Consider the following 15,714-nt stretch of genomic DNA (forward strand, 5'->3'; position numbering starts at 1 on the left):
TTGGATATCTAAATGATAGAGTGTAGGAGCTTTTAGAAAAATATTGTATTGGTGAAAGATGAATCATTGGAGGTAGCCAACTCTGTCTTATTGAGGATTCTATAAATAAGCATTCTTCACGAAGACCTCTCTCCTGTGGGAGCAATTGATGCAAGAATTGTTCATTTCTTTGTCTTGCTGACTCTTATTTATAATACATTTTTGCTCTTGACATTTTTCCTTTGCATTACTTAAGCTTATTTTCAGACATGTTGAATCTGTCAACTGGAAGCTCCTTTTTCTTCACCTCTCTCAATACACTCTGCACTGTATTTTTAATACAAAGTTGAGCGGAAAAAAGTCTTAAAGCCAAAATTAGAAAAATAACTCACTACTTTTCTGAAGCAGATTTTGTAGTTTAATTCTATCATACATTATCAAAGTGGTTTTTTCACCCTTAAAAAGTTCCCAACAGTCTCAACAGAACTTTTATGAAATGGTCAAATAATTTGCATGATTTTTGTAATTAGAATGGATCATGATGATGGTATCACCATCTCTTGAAATTGTGTTATGCTTGGTTATTTCATTTGGAGAGAATGCGTATTGACCAGAAAAGACCGGCATTCTGTATTTGGCAAACAAATAAAGCTGTTGATGTCCCCATGTAACTGATCATTACAAAATGTTCTCTGTTGACCTGCTGATAAACATCAAATGGAAAATCTTTTTTTTTTAAATACCCATTTTGTTCAAAGGGATGGCACTTATTCAACCATTTATATCTTAGCATAAATTAATTTATCACGTTCTTTCTTACAAACAGAATTTGAAGAATAAGATATAAAGACATCAAGCCCTAAAGATAGGAAGTAAGGGGGAACAAACCTGTAAGGTTATCCGGAACAATATTGGAGGCGGGAAACAACCTGTAAGGTTATCCGGAACAAACTGCTTTCATAATTTTACCTAAATCTAGGCCTGGTCCCAATTGTTTTTATATTTAAAAAAAAATTTATTACTTTCATGTGTACAAAACCCTGTAATAGTTATACATTTATCATTTATACCCCTCCCCTTACAAAGCAATAACCCCCCCTACCCCAATCTACTGCCCCTCTGATATTGCATACAGCCATTACATTTCCACTGTCTCTATTCCTTATGCTGTACTCCACTTCTTATGACTATATATATGTATATAAAATGAGAGTTGACATTCATTAATATTCAATTTCAGCTTCAGGTGTACAGTCCAGTGATAAGGCATCTACACTGTCCCTGAAGTGGTCTCCCTAATACGACAAGTGTCCATTGGATACACTACAAAATCTTTACATTATTGATTGTATTTCCCAAATTGACTTTCTTATCCCCGTGACAATCTTGTGGTTGCCAATTATGCTTTCTAATCTCCTCATCTTCCCCCTCCCATCTATTAACCCCACCCTCTCGCTCCCATCTATTAACCCTCAGTTTTTCCTCTATGTCTCTGACATTGTTTCAGATTAGTTCGTTCATTTATTCTGTTCTTTGGATTCCACATATAAGTGAGAGCATATGGTATATGTCTTTCTCTGTCTGACTTGTTTCACTTAGCATAATGTTCTCTAGGTCCATCCATATCATTGCAAATGGTAAGATTTCTTTCTTCTTTATGGCTGCGTAATACTCCATTGTATAAATGTACCACAGTTTCTTAATCCAGTCATCTACCGATGGGCATTTCGGTTGTTTCCATGTCTTGGCTATTGTATATAGTGCTGCAATAAACACAAGGGTGCATAGATATTTTTCGAATTAGCATTTTGGAATTCTTGGATAGATACCCAAGAATGGAATTGCTGGGTCATAAGCTAGTTCCATTTTCAATTTTTTGAGATACCTCCATACTGTTTTCTATAGTGGCCACACCAATCTGCAATCCCACCAACAGTGCACAAGGGTTATATGTTCTATTTCTGTGAAAAAATGGTAGTTTGATAGGAATTGTGTTTAACCTGTATGTTGTCTTAGGCAGTATGGACATTTTAACTATATTAATTCTTCCTACCATGAGCATGGTTTGTGTTTCCATCTATTGTATCTTCTTTAATTTCTCTCTTCAGTGTCTTATAATTTTCTGAGTACAGGTATCTTACTTCCTTGGTTAAATTTATTCCTAGGTATTTTATAGTCTTTAAAGAAATTGTAAATGGGACTGTTTTCTTAATTTCTCTTTCTGATATTTTATTATTGGTGTATACAAATGCAACTGATTTCTGAATATTAATTTTGTATCCTGCTACTTTACTAAATTCATTTATCAGCTCTAATAGTTTTTGGTGGAGACTTTGGGGTTCTCTATGTATAGTATCATGTCATCTGCATATAATGACAATTTTACTTCCTCCTTACCAATTTGGATGCCTTTTATTTCCTTTTCTTGTCTGATTGCTGTGTCTAGAACTTCCAGAACTATGTTGAATAGAAGTGAAAAAAGTGGGCAACCTTGCCTTGTTCCTGATCTTAGGGGGAATGGTTTTAGCTTTGCCCCATTGAGTATGACATTAGCTGTGGCTTTATCATATATGGCCGTTGTTATGTTGAGATATTGTCCCTCTATTCCCACTTTCTTAAGAATTTTTATCATAAATGGCTGCTGGATTTTGTCAAATGCTTTTTCTGCCTCGATTGATATGATCATATGATTTTTATTTTTCATTTTGTTAATGTGATGTATCACATTAATTGATTTGCGGATGTAGAACCAACCTTGCATACCAGGAATGAATCCCACTTGGTCATGGTGTATGATCTTTTTAATGTATTGCTGAATTTTCTTTGCTAATGTTCTGTTGAGAATTTTTGCATCTGTATTCATTAGGGATATCACCCTACAATTTTCTTTTTTTGTAATGTCTTTGTTTGATTTGGGGATCAGGGTGATAGTGGCCTCGTAAAAAAGTGTTTAGGAGACTTCCCTCCTTCTGGATTTTTTGGAATAGTTTGAGGAGAATAGGTGATAATTCTTTTTTGACTGTTTTGTAAAATTCCACTGTAAAACCATCTGGCCCAGGGCTTTTTTTTGTTGGGAGCTTGTTGATTACTGATTCAAATTCCCTGGTGGTAATCAGTCTATTCAGGTTTTCCGTTTCTTGAGTTAGCTTTGGAAGGTTGTATGCTTCTAGAAAATTGTCCATTTCTTCCAGATTGTCTAATTTGTTGGCATATAGTTGCTGACAGTAATTTCTTAAATTTTTTTGTATTTCTGTGGTGTCTGTTGTCACTTCTCCTCTTTCCTTTCTGATTTTCTGATTTTATTAATTTGGGTCATCTCTCTCTCTCTCTCTCTCTCTCTCTCTCTCTTTTTGATGAGTTTGGCTAAAGATTTGTCAATTTTGTTTATTTTCTTGAAAAACCAGCTCTTGGACTCATTTATCTTTTGTATTATTTTTGTTTTTTGGGGTTTTTTTTCTTTTGTTTTGTTTTTTGGTCTTTATTTCATTTATTTCCACTCTAATCTTTGTTATCTCCTTCCTTGTACTCCCTTTGGGCTTATTTTGCTATTCTTTTTCCAGATCCCTTAAGTGTAAGAATAACCTGTTGATTTGTGACTTTTCTTGTTTCTTTGGGTAGGTCTGCATTGTTATGAATTTCCCTCTTAGGACTGCTTTCACTGCATCCGATAGATTTTAGGTCATCATGTTTTCATTGTCTCAAGATAGCTTTTGATTTCTTCCTTGATCTCATGGTTGATCCATTCATTATTTAGTGACATGTTATTCAGCCTCCATGTACTTGTGTGTCTTCCAATATTTTTCCTGAAGTTTATTTCTAATTTCATAGCACTGGTCAGAGAAGATTTGGTATGATTTCAATTTTCTTGGTATGATTTCAATTTTCTTAAATTTATTGAGACTTGTTTTGTGACTTAGCATGTGGTCTATCGTGGAAAATGTTCCATGTGTATTCTGCAGCTTTGAGGTGAAATGCTCTGAAAATATTGATTAATTCTAATGGGTCCAATGTGTCATTTAAGGCTATTGTTTCCATATTTATTTTCCATCTGGAGGACCTATCCCTTGTTGTCAGTGGTGTGTTGAAGACCCCTACTATGATAGTGTTACTGTTGATCTCTGTCTTTATGTCAGTCAATACCTGTTTTATATATTTAGGTGCTCCTATGTTGGCTGCATAGATGTTTGCTAGGGCTATGTCCTCTTGTCAGATCGAGCCATTTATTATTATGTAGTGCCCATCTTTGTCTTTTAATATATTCTTCATTTTAAAGTCTATTTTGTCAGATATAAGTATTGCAACTCCAGCTTTTTTCTCATTTCCATTTGCATGAAATATCTTCACTTCACTCTAACTCTTCACTTTCAGCCTGTGTGTGTCTTTTGATCTGAGGTGAGTCTCTTGTATACAGCATATGCAAGGGTCTTGTTTTCTTATCCTCTCAATCTTTTCCACCCTATGTCTTTTTATTGGAGCATTTAATCCATTTATATTTAAAGTGATTATTGATAGGTATACAGTTATTGACATTTTGTTATTTGTATTTCTGTTTTCATCTTTCTTCTGTTTACAGAAGCCCTTTTAAGATTTCCTGCATTGTTGGCGTGGTGGTAATGAATTCCTTTAGCTTATTCTTTTCTGGGAAGCTCTTTATCTCTCCTTCAATTGTAAATGATAGCCTTGCTGGATAAAGCAGTCTACATTGTAGGCCTTTGTTTTTCATCACTTTGCATACTTCCTGCCACTCCCTTCTGTCCTGCAAAGTTTCTGTAGAAAAGTAATTGATAGTCTTATGAGAGTTCCCTTGTATGTAACCAGCTGTCTTTCTCTTGCTGCTTATAGGATTCTCTCTTTGTCTTTAACTTTGTCATTTTACTATAATGTGTCTTGGTGTGGACCTGTTTGGGTTCATCTTGGTTGGAACTCTCTGCACTTCCTGGGCTTGTATGTCAGTTTCCTTCACCAGGTTAGGGAAATTTTTGGTCATTATTACTTCAAATATGTTCTCGATCCCTGGCTACCTCTCTTCACCTTCTGGTATTCCTATGATGTCCATTTTGTTGCACTTGATGTTATCCCACAGGTCTCTTAAAAACCATTTTATTGTTTTTTATTCTTTTTTCTTTTTGTTGTTCCACTTGGATGATCTCCGCTAACTTGTCTTCTAAATTGCTGATTAGATCCTCTGCCTCATTTAACCTGCTGGTAATTCCTTCAAGTGTGTTCTGTATTTCAATTATTGTATTCTTTAGTTCTAACTGGTTGTTCTTTATGATTTCTATATCATTCTTTATGTTGTCACTAAGTTCCTCAAACATTCTTATTATCAGTGTTCTGAACTCTGTCTCTAATAGTTTGGTTACTTATATTCATTTGGTTCCAATTCTGGATGTTTCTTCTGTTCTTTTATTTGGGACATGTTTCTTTGTTTCCCCATTCTGGCTGACTCTCTGTTTGCTTCAATGTATTAGGTAGATCCCCTAGAATTCTCGGTCTTTGTTGGGTGATCTTATGTAGTATGTGTCCTTTATATTTGAGTTGGACCACTTCTTTTTTCTCCTGTGCATGTGCTCCAAAGGTGCCCCTGGTGTTGTGCCCCAATTTATTTTTATAGCTGTTGCTCTTTGTCAGTTAAATTCCTGACTTAATGGATTAACCATTAAAAATCAGCATTAAAAAATGTATCAGTCCATCATCATCTATAGACCTTCGTATTTTGTCTAGAACCAAAAAAAGTCAAGATCACAGGTGCAGGGTCAGAGAATTATATTGAAGACAAAAAAACATCTCCCTGGCCTAGTTAAATTCAAATTAGCTTTGTACAAAACCACACCTAACTGTGGGGTGACTCCACGTGGAAGTAACTATGACAGACTGTCCTGTGAGCAATCCCTGGAAAGCACTGAAGTATACCTCTTTTGAAGGATCTGATGACATACATTTGTCTACAGCTGCAACTGCCACTGGCATTCAGGGAGAAACCAAGAAAGGGGAGGGCTAAGGGTTTTTTTTAATGTTTATTTTATTTTTGTTTTGCTTGTTTGTTTTGGTTTGAGCACACAAGAAAGCTCTTGACTTGGAAAATCATGTATGCTAATGTATTAAATAAATGAGCATACTACTCATGTACTACTATAGTTATTTTACTTGACATCACATTATAGGCCTGTTATCAAATACAGATATGTGGAACTGGCCAAGAAGTAGATTTTTCTTGCCAGAGATGGGAAACTAAACAAAATGAGTTGATAGATCTATTTCAAAAGCCATATGTGCTGCCTGAGTTTGCTGCCATCCACTTAAAGGGAAGGTTTGCCTCTGAAGGCATCAGAAGGGCTCACTCAGCAGCTAACAGGCCTGTGACCATAGGGGTCTGATAATTCACTATTAACACAGTACAGTTTTCACAGTTAAACAAGAATGTCAGTTTACTCACATATACAAACTATTTTGTTCTCTTGTGCATGTTCCACCAAAGTCTTCAAAAGTTCTGTTTCCACCTGTTAGTGATCAAAGTCCACCATAACACACCTGGGCTTTCGTTCTCTCCTAATTTTTTTGCTCATTCATGGGATAGACAGGAGAACAGTCATAAGACATTCTCTGTGGTTGTAAGAACCTCTCCTAGTGTTTTCCCTCCATTCCTTCTTCCTTCTCCTAAGTAGCTATGATCAAAACCTTCCCTGTTAGAGACATCTAGACACAAGCATGCCCTGAACTCCCACTTTATTTTCAGACATTCTATGCATGCATAGTTAAATGATCTTGCTTTAAATGTCCATTAATATCCCTTTTCATAATTATTAGATTCAATTAAAAGTCAAGAAGAGAAAATAACTGGTCTTACACAGATCAATTCTTTCAATATGTTTTTCCTTTATCAGCCTCATCGATGCCCAGTGAAACGTCCAGTTCATCCCCCTCAAGTGCAGGTTCGACACTTTATGGTGAGTACTTGGGGAAGATGTAGGATCATGGAAGATAGTGATCTGCTTTATCTGGGCAAAGATGGAAAAACAAGGACTGTTAAGAAGCCAATCTCAGATAAGTATTTAAACTTGCTTCTTGGTAATGAAAATGACAATGATAATGAAAATGACTATGAATGAAACCAAAATTCTACTGAACCTCTCAAAGATGATAGAGACCAAGTTTTTTTTATTTTTCTCTACTTCATTTAAAAATGAAATCTATATAATATTTTTCTTTGGTCAATTAAATGCATTTTAAGTTTTATTTTTCCATTGGAAAAAGGAACAATTCATCAGCATGGATTTGTCTACTTGAACATTGCAAAGAAAAATTATTTTGGTATTTTCAAACACATTAGAGTGAAAAGAATCAGTATTTTGATTGGCTGGACCTCTGATACCCTGTTATCAAATACAGATATGTGGAATAGGGATAGGCCTCATCTTTCCATAACCCTCACTTAAGGCATTTTACCATAACCACTTAAATTTCTTATGGAGATTCTCTAACAGATATCATTTTGCTGTGTGTGCAGAACAGCCTCTCTTTTTTCAATAAACTGATAGGAAATTTCGCTCTTTTGGTAGCTGTTGGACCCTAGGATCCTAACCTTGCTGTAGATTGGTCCTTAGTAAACTTTACACATGATATTTTAAGAGCATTTGAGCCATTCCAGTTAAGCTCTTTCTAATAACAAGTGAAATCCAATCATGATTTTCCACCATGTAATCAGGTTGAGATAACTGTTATGATCAGTTCAGATATCCCCTTTGAATCCCTAGGTGATGTCTTCACCAACACAACCAAAGCATTTTCAGAAGTTCCTACAACTGCCAATAGATCTACTAAAAATAATTACATCCATATTACTGGTGAGTCATTTGCCATTTATATTTTGGATTTTGTGTTTTATTCACTTAACAAATATTTATTGTCTACAATTTGTTAGGCACTGTGCCAGTTATTTGGTAGACAGTGAAAACACTGGCCTCCTGAAGATTATAATCTATTAGAGATGATATATAGTAAATAAGTAGCCATACAATTAAATTTATTTGTGACAAATGCTGTGATATAATACAAGGTGTTGTTAGAGTCTAACAGAAAGATCTGATTTTAATTGGGGAACAGGAAAGAACTTTCTGAGAATATATTTAAACTAAAATCTGAAAAATGAATAACAATTAGCCAGGTGAAAAGTAGTGAGAAACATTTAAGTCTTGTGAAAATATAGTCTGAGGCAAGAAAGAGATCGTTGTAATAAAGAGTATTCCTATAATTCGACTAACAAAATTTTGTCAATGCTAAATATAATCCCTTGTTTTATATCCTAAAAGAGCAAGGGAGTCAATAAAGTTAGGACCCTCCCAATGTTTAAAAACCCTCCCAGGTTTTTATTGTAAATTCAGAGGCATAATCAACTCTTTTACTTCAAGGTGTGTTCACCTGACTAATGAACTCTTCACCTGGGTACTCAGCTTATTTTATTAAATTGAAGGTGGTACAGTCCTCAGATAATTAGAGCATCATCCTGCATACAACACTGCAACAGAGCTCCAAACTGAGGGCCTACCAATATCTCTTTAAGTCATTGGTGTCTTCAAGAACTTCCTCCTTTAGAAAGGGGGCAAGATGGGAGCTCTGCTTCTCCACTAAGACGTTATTGAAGTCAATGGTCTCATTTTCTAGATTTGGTTGGGAGAAAATGTGTAAACACAGATATAACACCCATTTAAAACCTTTTGTCCTTTCATTTCTCTAAAACTTGGTGAGCAAAATGTTATATCCCACCGTATTACTGGTGTAGAGCCTAGTAAATTTTAACTAGACTAAAACGGAATTTTGTGAAGTCCTGAGTTGGCCATCTGTATGATTGTTTGTTTTGTGATCGTGATACTCTAATGGTTTGAATCACTGTGAACTCTCCAGCCACCTGTACATACACAGTAGCACATGGTCGTATGACACATATTATAGAACTAGGTGAGCTTCCAGAGTGCCATTAGTGTCCGCTGTGACAGGGCATGTGACAGGCATGTACGGTGAGCATCAGGGTGACCACAAATTCCTGGATGTATGTGTAAAAAAACAAGTCTTCCGTACTGATAACTAATGTTCACGTGCCAGCATCGCACAGCTGCAGTTCAAACTGTGTAAAACATAGGCAAGATTTGGTAACTAACATTTTAAATCCAGTTTTTCAGCTGGTCTCTCTCTTTTATTTATTTATTTTTCAGACTTTGCTGTATGAAAAGCAATATGATAAATCTGGGCAACAAAAGATATTAAAAACCTTAGTCTCCACCTACAAGCAGTTTATAATCTAGTTAAAACAATAAAAGAAAATCAATCCAGATAATTCTGATATAAAAATGCACTTTTTTGCCCTAATGATCTATGTACTCTAACGAGCTAAAGGTCTATGTGTAATGTATAAGGAATTTCGCTGGAATGTTGTTAGAAATAGCAAAAGCCTGGAAACAATTTAACCACCAGAAGTAAGAGACCAATTAAATAAACTATGGTAGATTCATATATTGGGAAACTAGCCAGTCATTTAATCAAATGAAGTAAATCTCTATATATATTTTTGGGAAAGTATTCCAAGAATGATTTTTTTTTTTCCAAGAATGATTTTTAAGAGAAAGAAGCCAGGGAACAGAACAGTATGTATAGTGTACCCAATTTTTAATAAAAGGGATATACATTCATGATATATATATATATATATGTTTACATATGCATGGAAAATTTCCGGTAGGATACATAATTAACAATTAAAAGTTACTGCCTCTGTCTAGTATAGATAACTGGCACCTGAATTAGTAAGGACACTTCCTTTTGGTCATAGTTTTATATTTCTGTGCTCTTTGAATTTTTAATATGATCATAAAATATAGTTGAAAAGGAAAAAATTAAGTAACTATGCAATTATAAATAGTCCCTTTTATTTTCTGCCAGGTAGAACCAGAGAATCTTATTTCTTAAGAGAGTTAATTTTCTTAATTCTTTCTTCATGTTAGAGAAATCGTAAAACCATGCAGAATATGATATTATATTGCTTCTGGTGTAGAATCCACAATATTTGAAAGTCTTTGATTCATGCAGTTTGATTTAGTGTTGAAATGTTACAAATTTAATGAGTGAGCTGAGTATGGGTATAGTCGGCATGGATAAGAAAAATCAGTCCATTGATTACTCACCAACATAATTTTAGCCAGCCCTTTACTTTCAACTTCCTTTTCTCAGACCACAGAAATAGCAAAACTGACCAATTTCAGTTTTACCCCTTTTGCACCTTCTCCCCTTTCTATTGCTGAAATGGCTAGTGGGGAGGAGAAAAGAAAGAAAAAGAGGGAGAGCACTAGAAAAGGATTAGAAAGCCTCTACCCTGGATATGATTCCTTGAGTGACATTAAAATGAGAAGCCTTGGATGGTGGTCCTTTCAGCACTACAATTCCATAGGTCTTAGCTAGGCCTTCTCAGCTTTGACCTTTCAGAGCTTTGGAAAGTTATACTCTTTCTTGCCCTTCCTAACACACTAATAGTCCATAAAGCACTTAATGACTCATTCAAGAATAAGAAAATCCAAAACTAGACCACTGCTTCATGCATAAAGTTTTCTTTACTAGAGTAAATTTGGAATACAAAATTTACAGATCATTATTTTTATTTATTTATTTTTACAAATAACATTTCATTGGGTACCATGTGATAGGAATTATCCCGGGCCTTGGGAAAATGAAAGGAAAGATCAGTTGTAGAACATTCTAACAAGAAAGACATTCATGTTAAAAAAAAAAAAAAAGTAATTGTGTAAATGCTAAACCAGAAATGAGAACAAGGCATAGACATGATCCCAGAGCCTGACTGGTTAATGAACATCTCATGGGCCTTAGAGAAAACATGTTCGGTAGATGAAATAGTTCAATTAATCCTGGTTTCCAGTTGCCAGAGTTTGGGGTTAAACCTCCTCTCTCTTCCACCCCTTTTCAGGTATTGTTACTAAGACCAAAGATGGAATGTCCTGGCCAGTTATTGTAGCAGCTTTGCTCTTTTTCTGCCTGGCATCGTTTGGTCTTGGAGTGAGAAAATGGTGTCAATACCAAAAAGAAATGTGAGTATAATACTGACATATGCAGAAACAGTTACTTTTCCAGTACGCAATATTCACTCAGCACTTTAAATATCATTCCTATGTGGAGTACCTCTTATATTTAACTGAGGAAATAAGATCCAGAGAAGCTCAGAGAGGCTATGTAGCTTTCTCAGCAGAACACAGTTGGGATTAGAAGCACAACTTCTGACTTGGGATCCCCTCTGCCTGTCTACACTGTAACACTCATCAGATGAAACAAGTCAGTGGGCATGAAATAAAAACTGAGCCTCACCTCAGAATTGAAAATAATTTTTCTTTTAATTTTAAATTATTTTTTTCATTTTCATGCATCTCTGAACTGCCTGGGCCAACCCGGGCCTAGATACTCAAGTGTGAAATTGAGTGAGAAAGGTAATTTTAAGAAATCTCCTGCTGCTTTTCAGCAGAATGAGCTTTTACTGCCCTTTTCCTTTTTCCCCAAGGGAAAAAGAAAGTAAGCAGTTGGTTACCCCTTTTTTTGTCTTACTGAAATATTTTCCAGAACTTTTCTCCCTCCACTCAGCAGTCTGAAATGACACGTAAGGTCAAGCTTCACTTCTCTGACTTGGCTATTTTGGGATCACTCCAGACTAGACAATAATTAGAGGAGACACTCATAATGCATAGAGCTGATCTTCCATATGTCTTACGACTACTAAGATAACATTGACCACTGTGCATTGCTGTCTTCTGCTTTTCTTAGAGTATCCTTGAAGACTCTATAAATCTGTGCAGGAAGTGCTTCATGGTGAATAAAACACTAAAGCAGTAGTCAGAAATTCTGTTGTCTTGTCCAGTGCTACACTCTGGCCATCATATGACCTTGAGAAATGTATAATTTCCCTGAAAAAAAATGGAAGCAGAAATTTCTTAGAACTTTATCTACCTTTGATATACATTGTCTCCACTACATATCAGAAAGCCAGGTAATAGGCATTAGGGATTTTTATATTAAAATGAGAAAATGGGGGTCAGATAGATACATAGATACATAGATATATTAATAGCTAGATCTGGAAAAATTAAAGTGCTGTAAATCGACAGACAAGGGGTGGAGGCGTTTGAGTCACAGACATAAATATACTCACAGATATATTTCTGTTTCTTAAAATCAAGAGGGCTGGAGCATTTGTATAGCTAAATCCCACACTTACCTGTGCTTCATGCATTTCAGACAAGCGATGAGTTGTGCTAATAGAGAACAGACTTTATACAGAGATGACATTCAGAATTGTTCACAGACTAAAAGAGAAGGGCTTCTAGACTCTCTATCCATCACCAACCACCTCAGGGATTCAGAAGAGCTGTACTTTCCACTTTGACCATATCCTCATAGTACACAATGAGTGAACTGCGGGTACAGTTGACAAAGGACTATTTGAAAAGCTTCCATCTTCTTTGTTCCCTGAATTTTTAAAATGTTGTGTCTGAAGGGATGTTTTAATTCGCATAAGAGACACAGTTCTTCTCTTAGGAAGCAGTTGCAATGGAGAGTATAGGTTCTGGTTAAAAGACCTATTGCTGGTCTGTTTCTCTTGAGTAAGTTGCTTAAAACCTCTGAACCTCATTTTTATCTACGAAATGGTGACAGTAATATCCAATTTCTTGGTACAAGTTAAATAATGTAATAAAAATGCTTTGCAAACTATAAAATACTATTAAATATTAATTAGTGATATTATCATGTTAAGACTAATAAGCAGAAAGTTATGCCAGGAAAATTCTGAGAGAACTAATGGGACATTTCTCTCTCTCTCTCTGTTTCCTACTTTAAAGGAATATTATGTGTATATATGTATACACATGTATATGTATGTTTATGTCCTTCAGTCACCCCCTCACATTCTTAGCAGTGAAAGAGCAATGTTTTATTTGTAGCATGGAAAGACCCCCACCTTTCAAGCCACCTCCACCTCCCATCAAGTACACTTGCATTCAAGAGTCCATTGGAAGTGATCTGCCTTTTCATGAGATGGAGACACTCTAGTCCTTTTTGAGATTTGCCATGCAGTGAAATTCTGCTAGAATCCTATTGAAAAGGTAGATATTGTGCATCATTAAATATTCACCTTCTAGCCAAGCCTCTACTGCTGCTGAAATGAACATCAGAAGAGAATGACCTGTTTTCCTGGCAACTCATCCCCTTTCATCTGTATATGCCTTTAAACAAGAATGAGAAGGTGTTGTGCTGACCCCCCATGCAATCCAGAGGAATGTTCTTGCTTATGTAAGAAGTGCAAATTAGGCTGCTGTCATTAAAAAATACTTGCAGTGTTTATAGTTTTCATTTTAATTCTCTGATTGAAGTGATGACAACGGTTTCAAACATATATTGGTACCAGATTTTCTTCTCTGGGCTTCTGCCAACATTCTAAACTATTTGTCAAAATCATGATAATCTCTGAGGTTTACTGCATTCCCAAGGAAAATTATAAGAAGAAAACATGAAAGTTCTAGCAAGAGCTGCAAATAATGGGAAAGTACAGTTAGTTTTCATATTGAAATTCTGTTGTTTATTTTTACTGGAGGAAAACAGAATATCTTGCACAAAAACCCAGTTTGAATCCTCTTTCACCCTTCCTCTCCTCATGTTCAGCCCAGGATCCTACCCCATGGGATGAGGAGGGATCAACATGAGCTAAGAGTGATCTCATTCTCAGCTTTACGTGTGTGTGCCCACACACATGCAAGCGCATGTGTGGCTGTCAAACCACTGGCAAACTGTTATATAAGTATGTAAGATACTCTAACCCCAGTTGAACTCATTTAATTCCCGCTATTCTCTTTTTCATCTGGGATCTTTCCTGGTCATCCAATCTGCCTGTTTTGATATATCTTGAAACAAATAAAGAGCCTCAAGTCAAACTAGCATGGATGAATTAACCCTGTTCATCTCAATCTTTTATAAAACAATTCAAAGTGAACATATAGGTGATGAGGAAAAAACCTAGTCAGCCTGACCTGCTCTGTATTCAGCAACAGTTTGTGAGTGAATAAATTATTGACGTCCCTTGTCCTTCTAAACCTTACCACACACCTGTCTCAGAAGGGAAGAGCAGATGTTACTGATATATACGAGATAAAATTCTGTGTGGACTTTAGTCTCAAAAAGAACCTTTGGTTCATTTGCACTGTACTTATCCCTGACTGCATATGAGAATAACTTGGATAATTTTTTTAATATCATGGCTATCCCTCCAGAACAATTAAATCAGAATCTCTGTGGAGGGAGGTCCAGGCCTCAACACTCCCAGATGATTCAAGTGTTCAGCCAAAGCTGAGAACTGTTTAACTAGTGGAAGTCCCTTCTCGCTGATTAGAATCTTGGTTAAGTCCTTAACTTTTGTCATAGCCAGCCTCCAAGATGTTCCCCCATGATTCTTGCCTTTTATATATTCCCCTCTGACACTGAACACTGATGGCTTGTATAGCTGATTAGGACTAGAGTAAGGCAAGCAAGATACCAAGTGTGTAAAATATAAGGAGATATTAACATTCAGGGTCATGTACTTACAGAATCTTGTTAGTTAGTACCAGTCCCAGGCCTGGTATAACCAATAAAATACTGAAGAAATGACCAGAGTGTGACTTCCTAGGCTAGGTCATAAAAGACATTGTAGCTTCTGCCTTGATCTCTCTTTGATCACTCACTCTGGAAGAAGCCAGTTGCCATGTTGTGAGGACACTCAAGCAACCCTTGAGTTCTCAACCCTTGTTGAGAAGTCCACCTGTCAAGGAACTGAGGCCTCCTCCTATCAACAAGAATCAACTAGCTGGCCACGCAAGTAAGCCATCTTGGAAGCATCTCCTCCAGCTCCCACTCAAGTCTTCAGATAACTGCAGCTTCAGCTGATCTTTTGATTGGAACCTTATAAATGCCAGAACCACCCAACTAAGACTTCTGTGAATTCCTGACCCACGGACACTATGTGAGGTAATAAATACTTACTATTTAACACCACTAAGTTTAGGTATACTGCATTACACAGTAATAGATAACTAATACAGCCCAATAAATGGAAAAATAAACTAATGTTTTCCTGCCCTAATGACCCTCAATTCCTCATTAACTCTCAAGAAAGAAATAAGACTAACTTCATATATGTGACTATTGCTTCATGTGTAGTTTTTTTTATTTAATACAACTTAATCATCAGTAACTTGTGTAAAGGTCGTTGTGCTTTTCCTTTATTAATTCATTAGGAGATGTGAATACAAGTGGAGATATTGGGATAAAAAGTGGAAGAGTTTGAGTATGTTTAGATTGTTTTAGCCAGTTTATATACATAAATACAATATAAGTCATGGGATTTTTCAATCTATCATATAACAGGTGTCTCGTAGTGTTTTTGTACATACTAGCTCTTTTTTGAACCACCCTCTTTCGATTTTATAAATGAGTCCTGCTGCGTATTTGCAAAATCATCTCCAACTTGAACAGAATGAGCAGGTGCTTACTTGCGGAGGGATACTTTGTCCACTAGCAGTTCAGAGGAATTTTTCATAAACCTGCAAAATAGAGGGGCTATAGATCCTTTTCAGGCAGTGCTACCATCTTGACCTACCTCATTTGACTAAAATAACAGTTTTACCTGTACCTTAAAATTGTGTGCGAGTAAGTTCA

At 36.0% G+C, this 15,714-nt stretch overlaps 1 protein-coding gene and 1 pseudogene across 2 annotated transcripts in view; both read left to right on the plus strand.

The window, feature by feature from the left end:
• LOC308508278 (cytosolic 5'-nucleotidase 3A-like) overlaps positions 1 to 105 on the plus strand; it is an 847-nt pseudogene extending 742 nt beyond the window's left edge. Inside the window, exon 1 of the transcript in view lies at positions 1 to 105. This exon is cut by the window's left edge and continues 742 nt beyond it. The product of the transcript in view is annotated as a cytosolic 5'-nucleotidase 3A-like (transcript).
• CD96 (CD96 molecule) overlaps positions 1 to 13,366 on the plus strand; it is a 94,905-nt gene extending 81,539 nt beyond the window's left edge. The window contains exons 11-14 of the mRNA XM_081074710.1: positions 6,864 to 6,926; positions 7,734 to 7,823; positions 10,949 to 11,069; positions 12,969 to 13,366. Of these exons, the coding sequence (XP_080930836.1) occupies positions 6,864 to 6,926; positions 7,734 to 7,823; positions 10,949 to 11,069; positions 12,969 to 13,077 (383 nt within the window). The 3' untranslated portion in view covers positions 13,078 to 13,366. The remainder of the gene's footprint in view (positions 1 to 6,863; positions 6,927 to 7,733; positions 7,824 to 10,948; positions 11,070 to 12,968) is intronic.
• Positions 13,367 to 15,714: the final 2,348 nt, after the last annotated feature.

This window comes from Rhinolophus hipposideros (genome assembly GCF_964194185.1).
Source record: "Rhinolophus hipposideros genome assembly, chromosome: 2".
NCBI lineage: Eukaryota > Metazoa > Chordata > Mammalia > Chiroptera > Rhinolophidae > Rhinolophus > Rhinolophus hipposideros.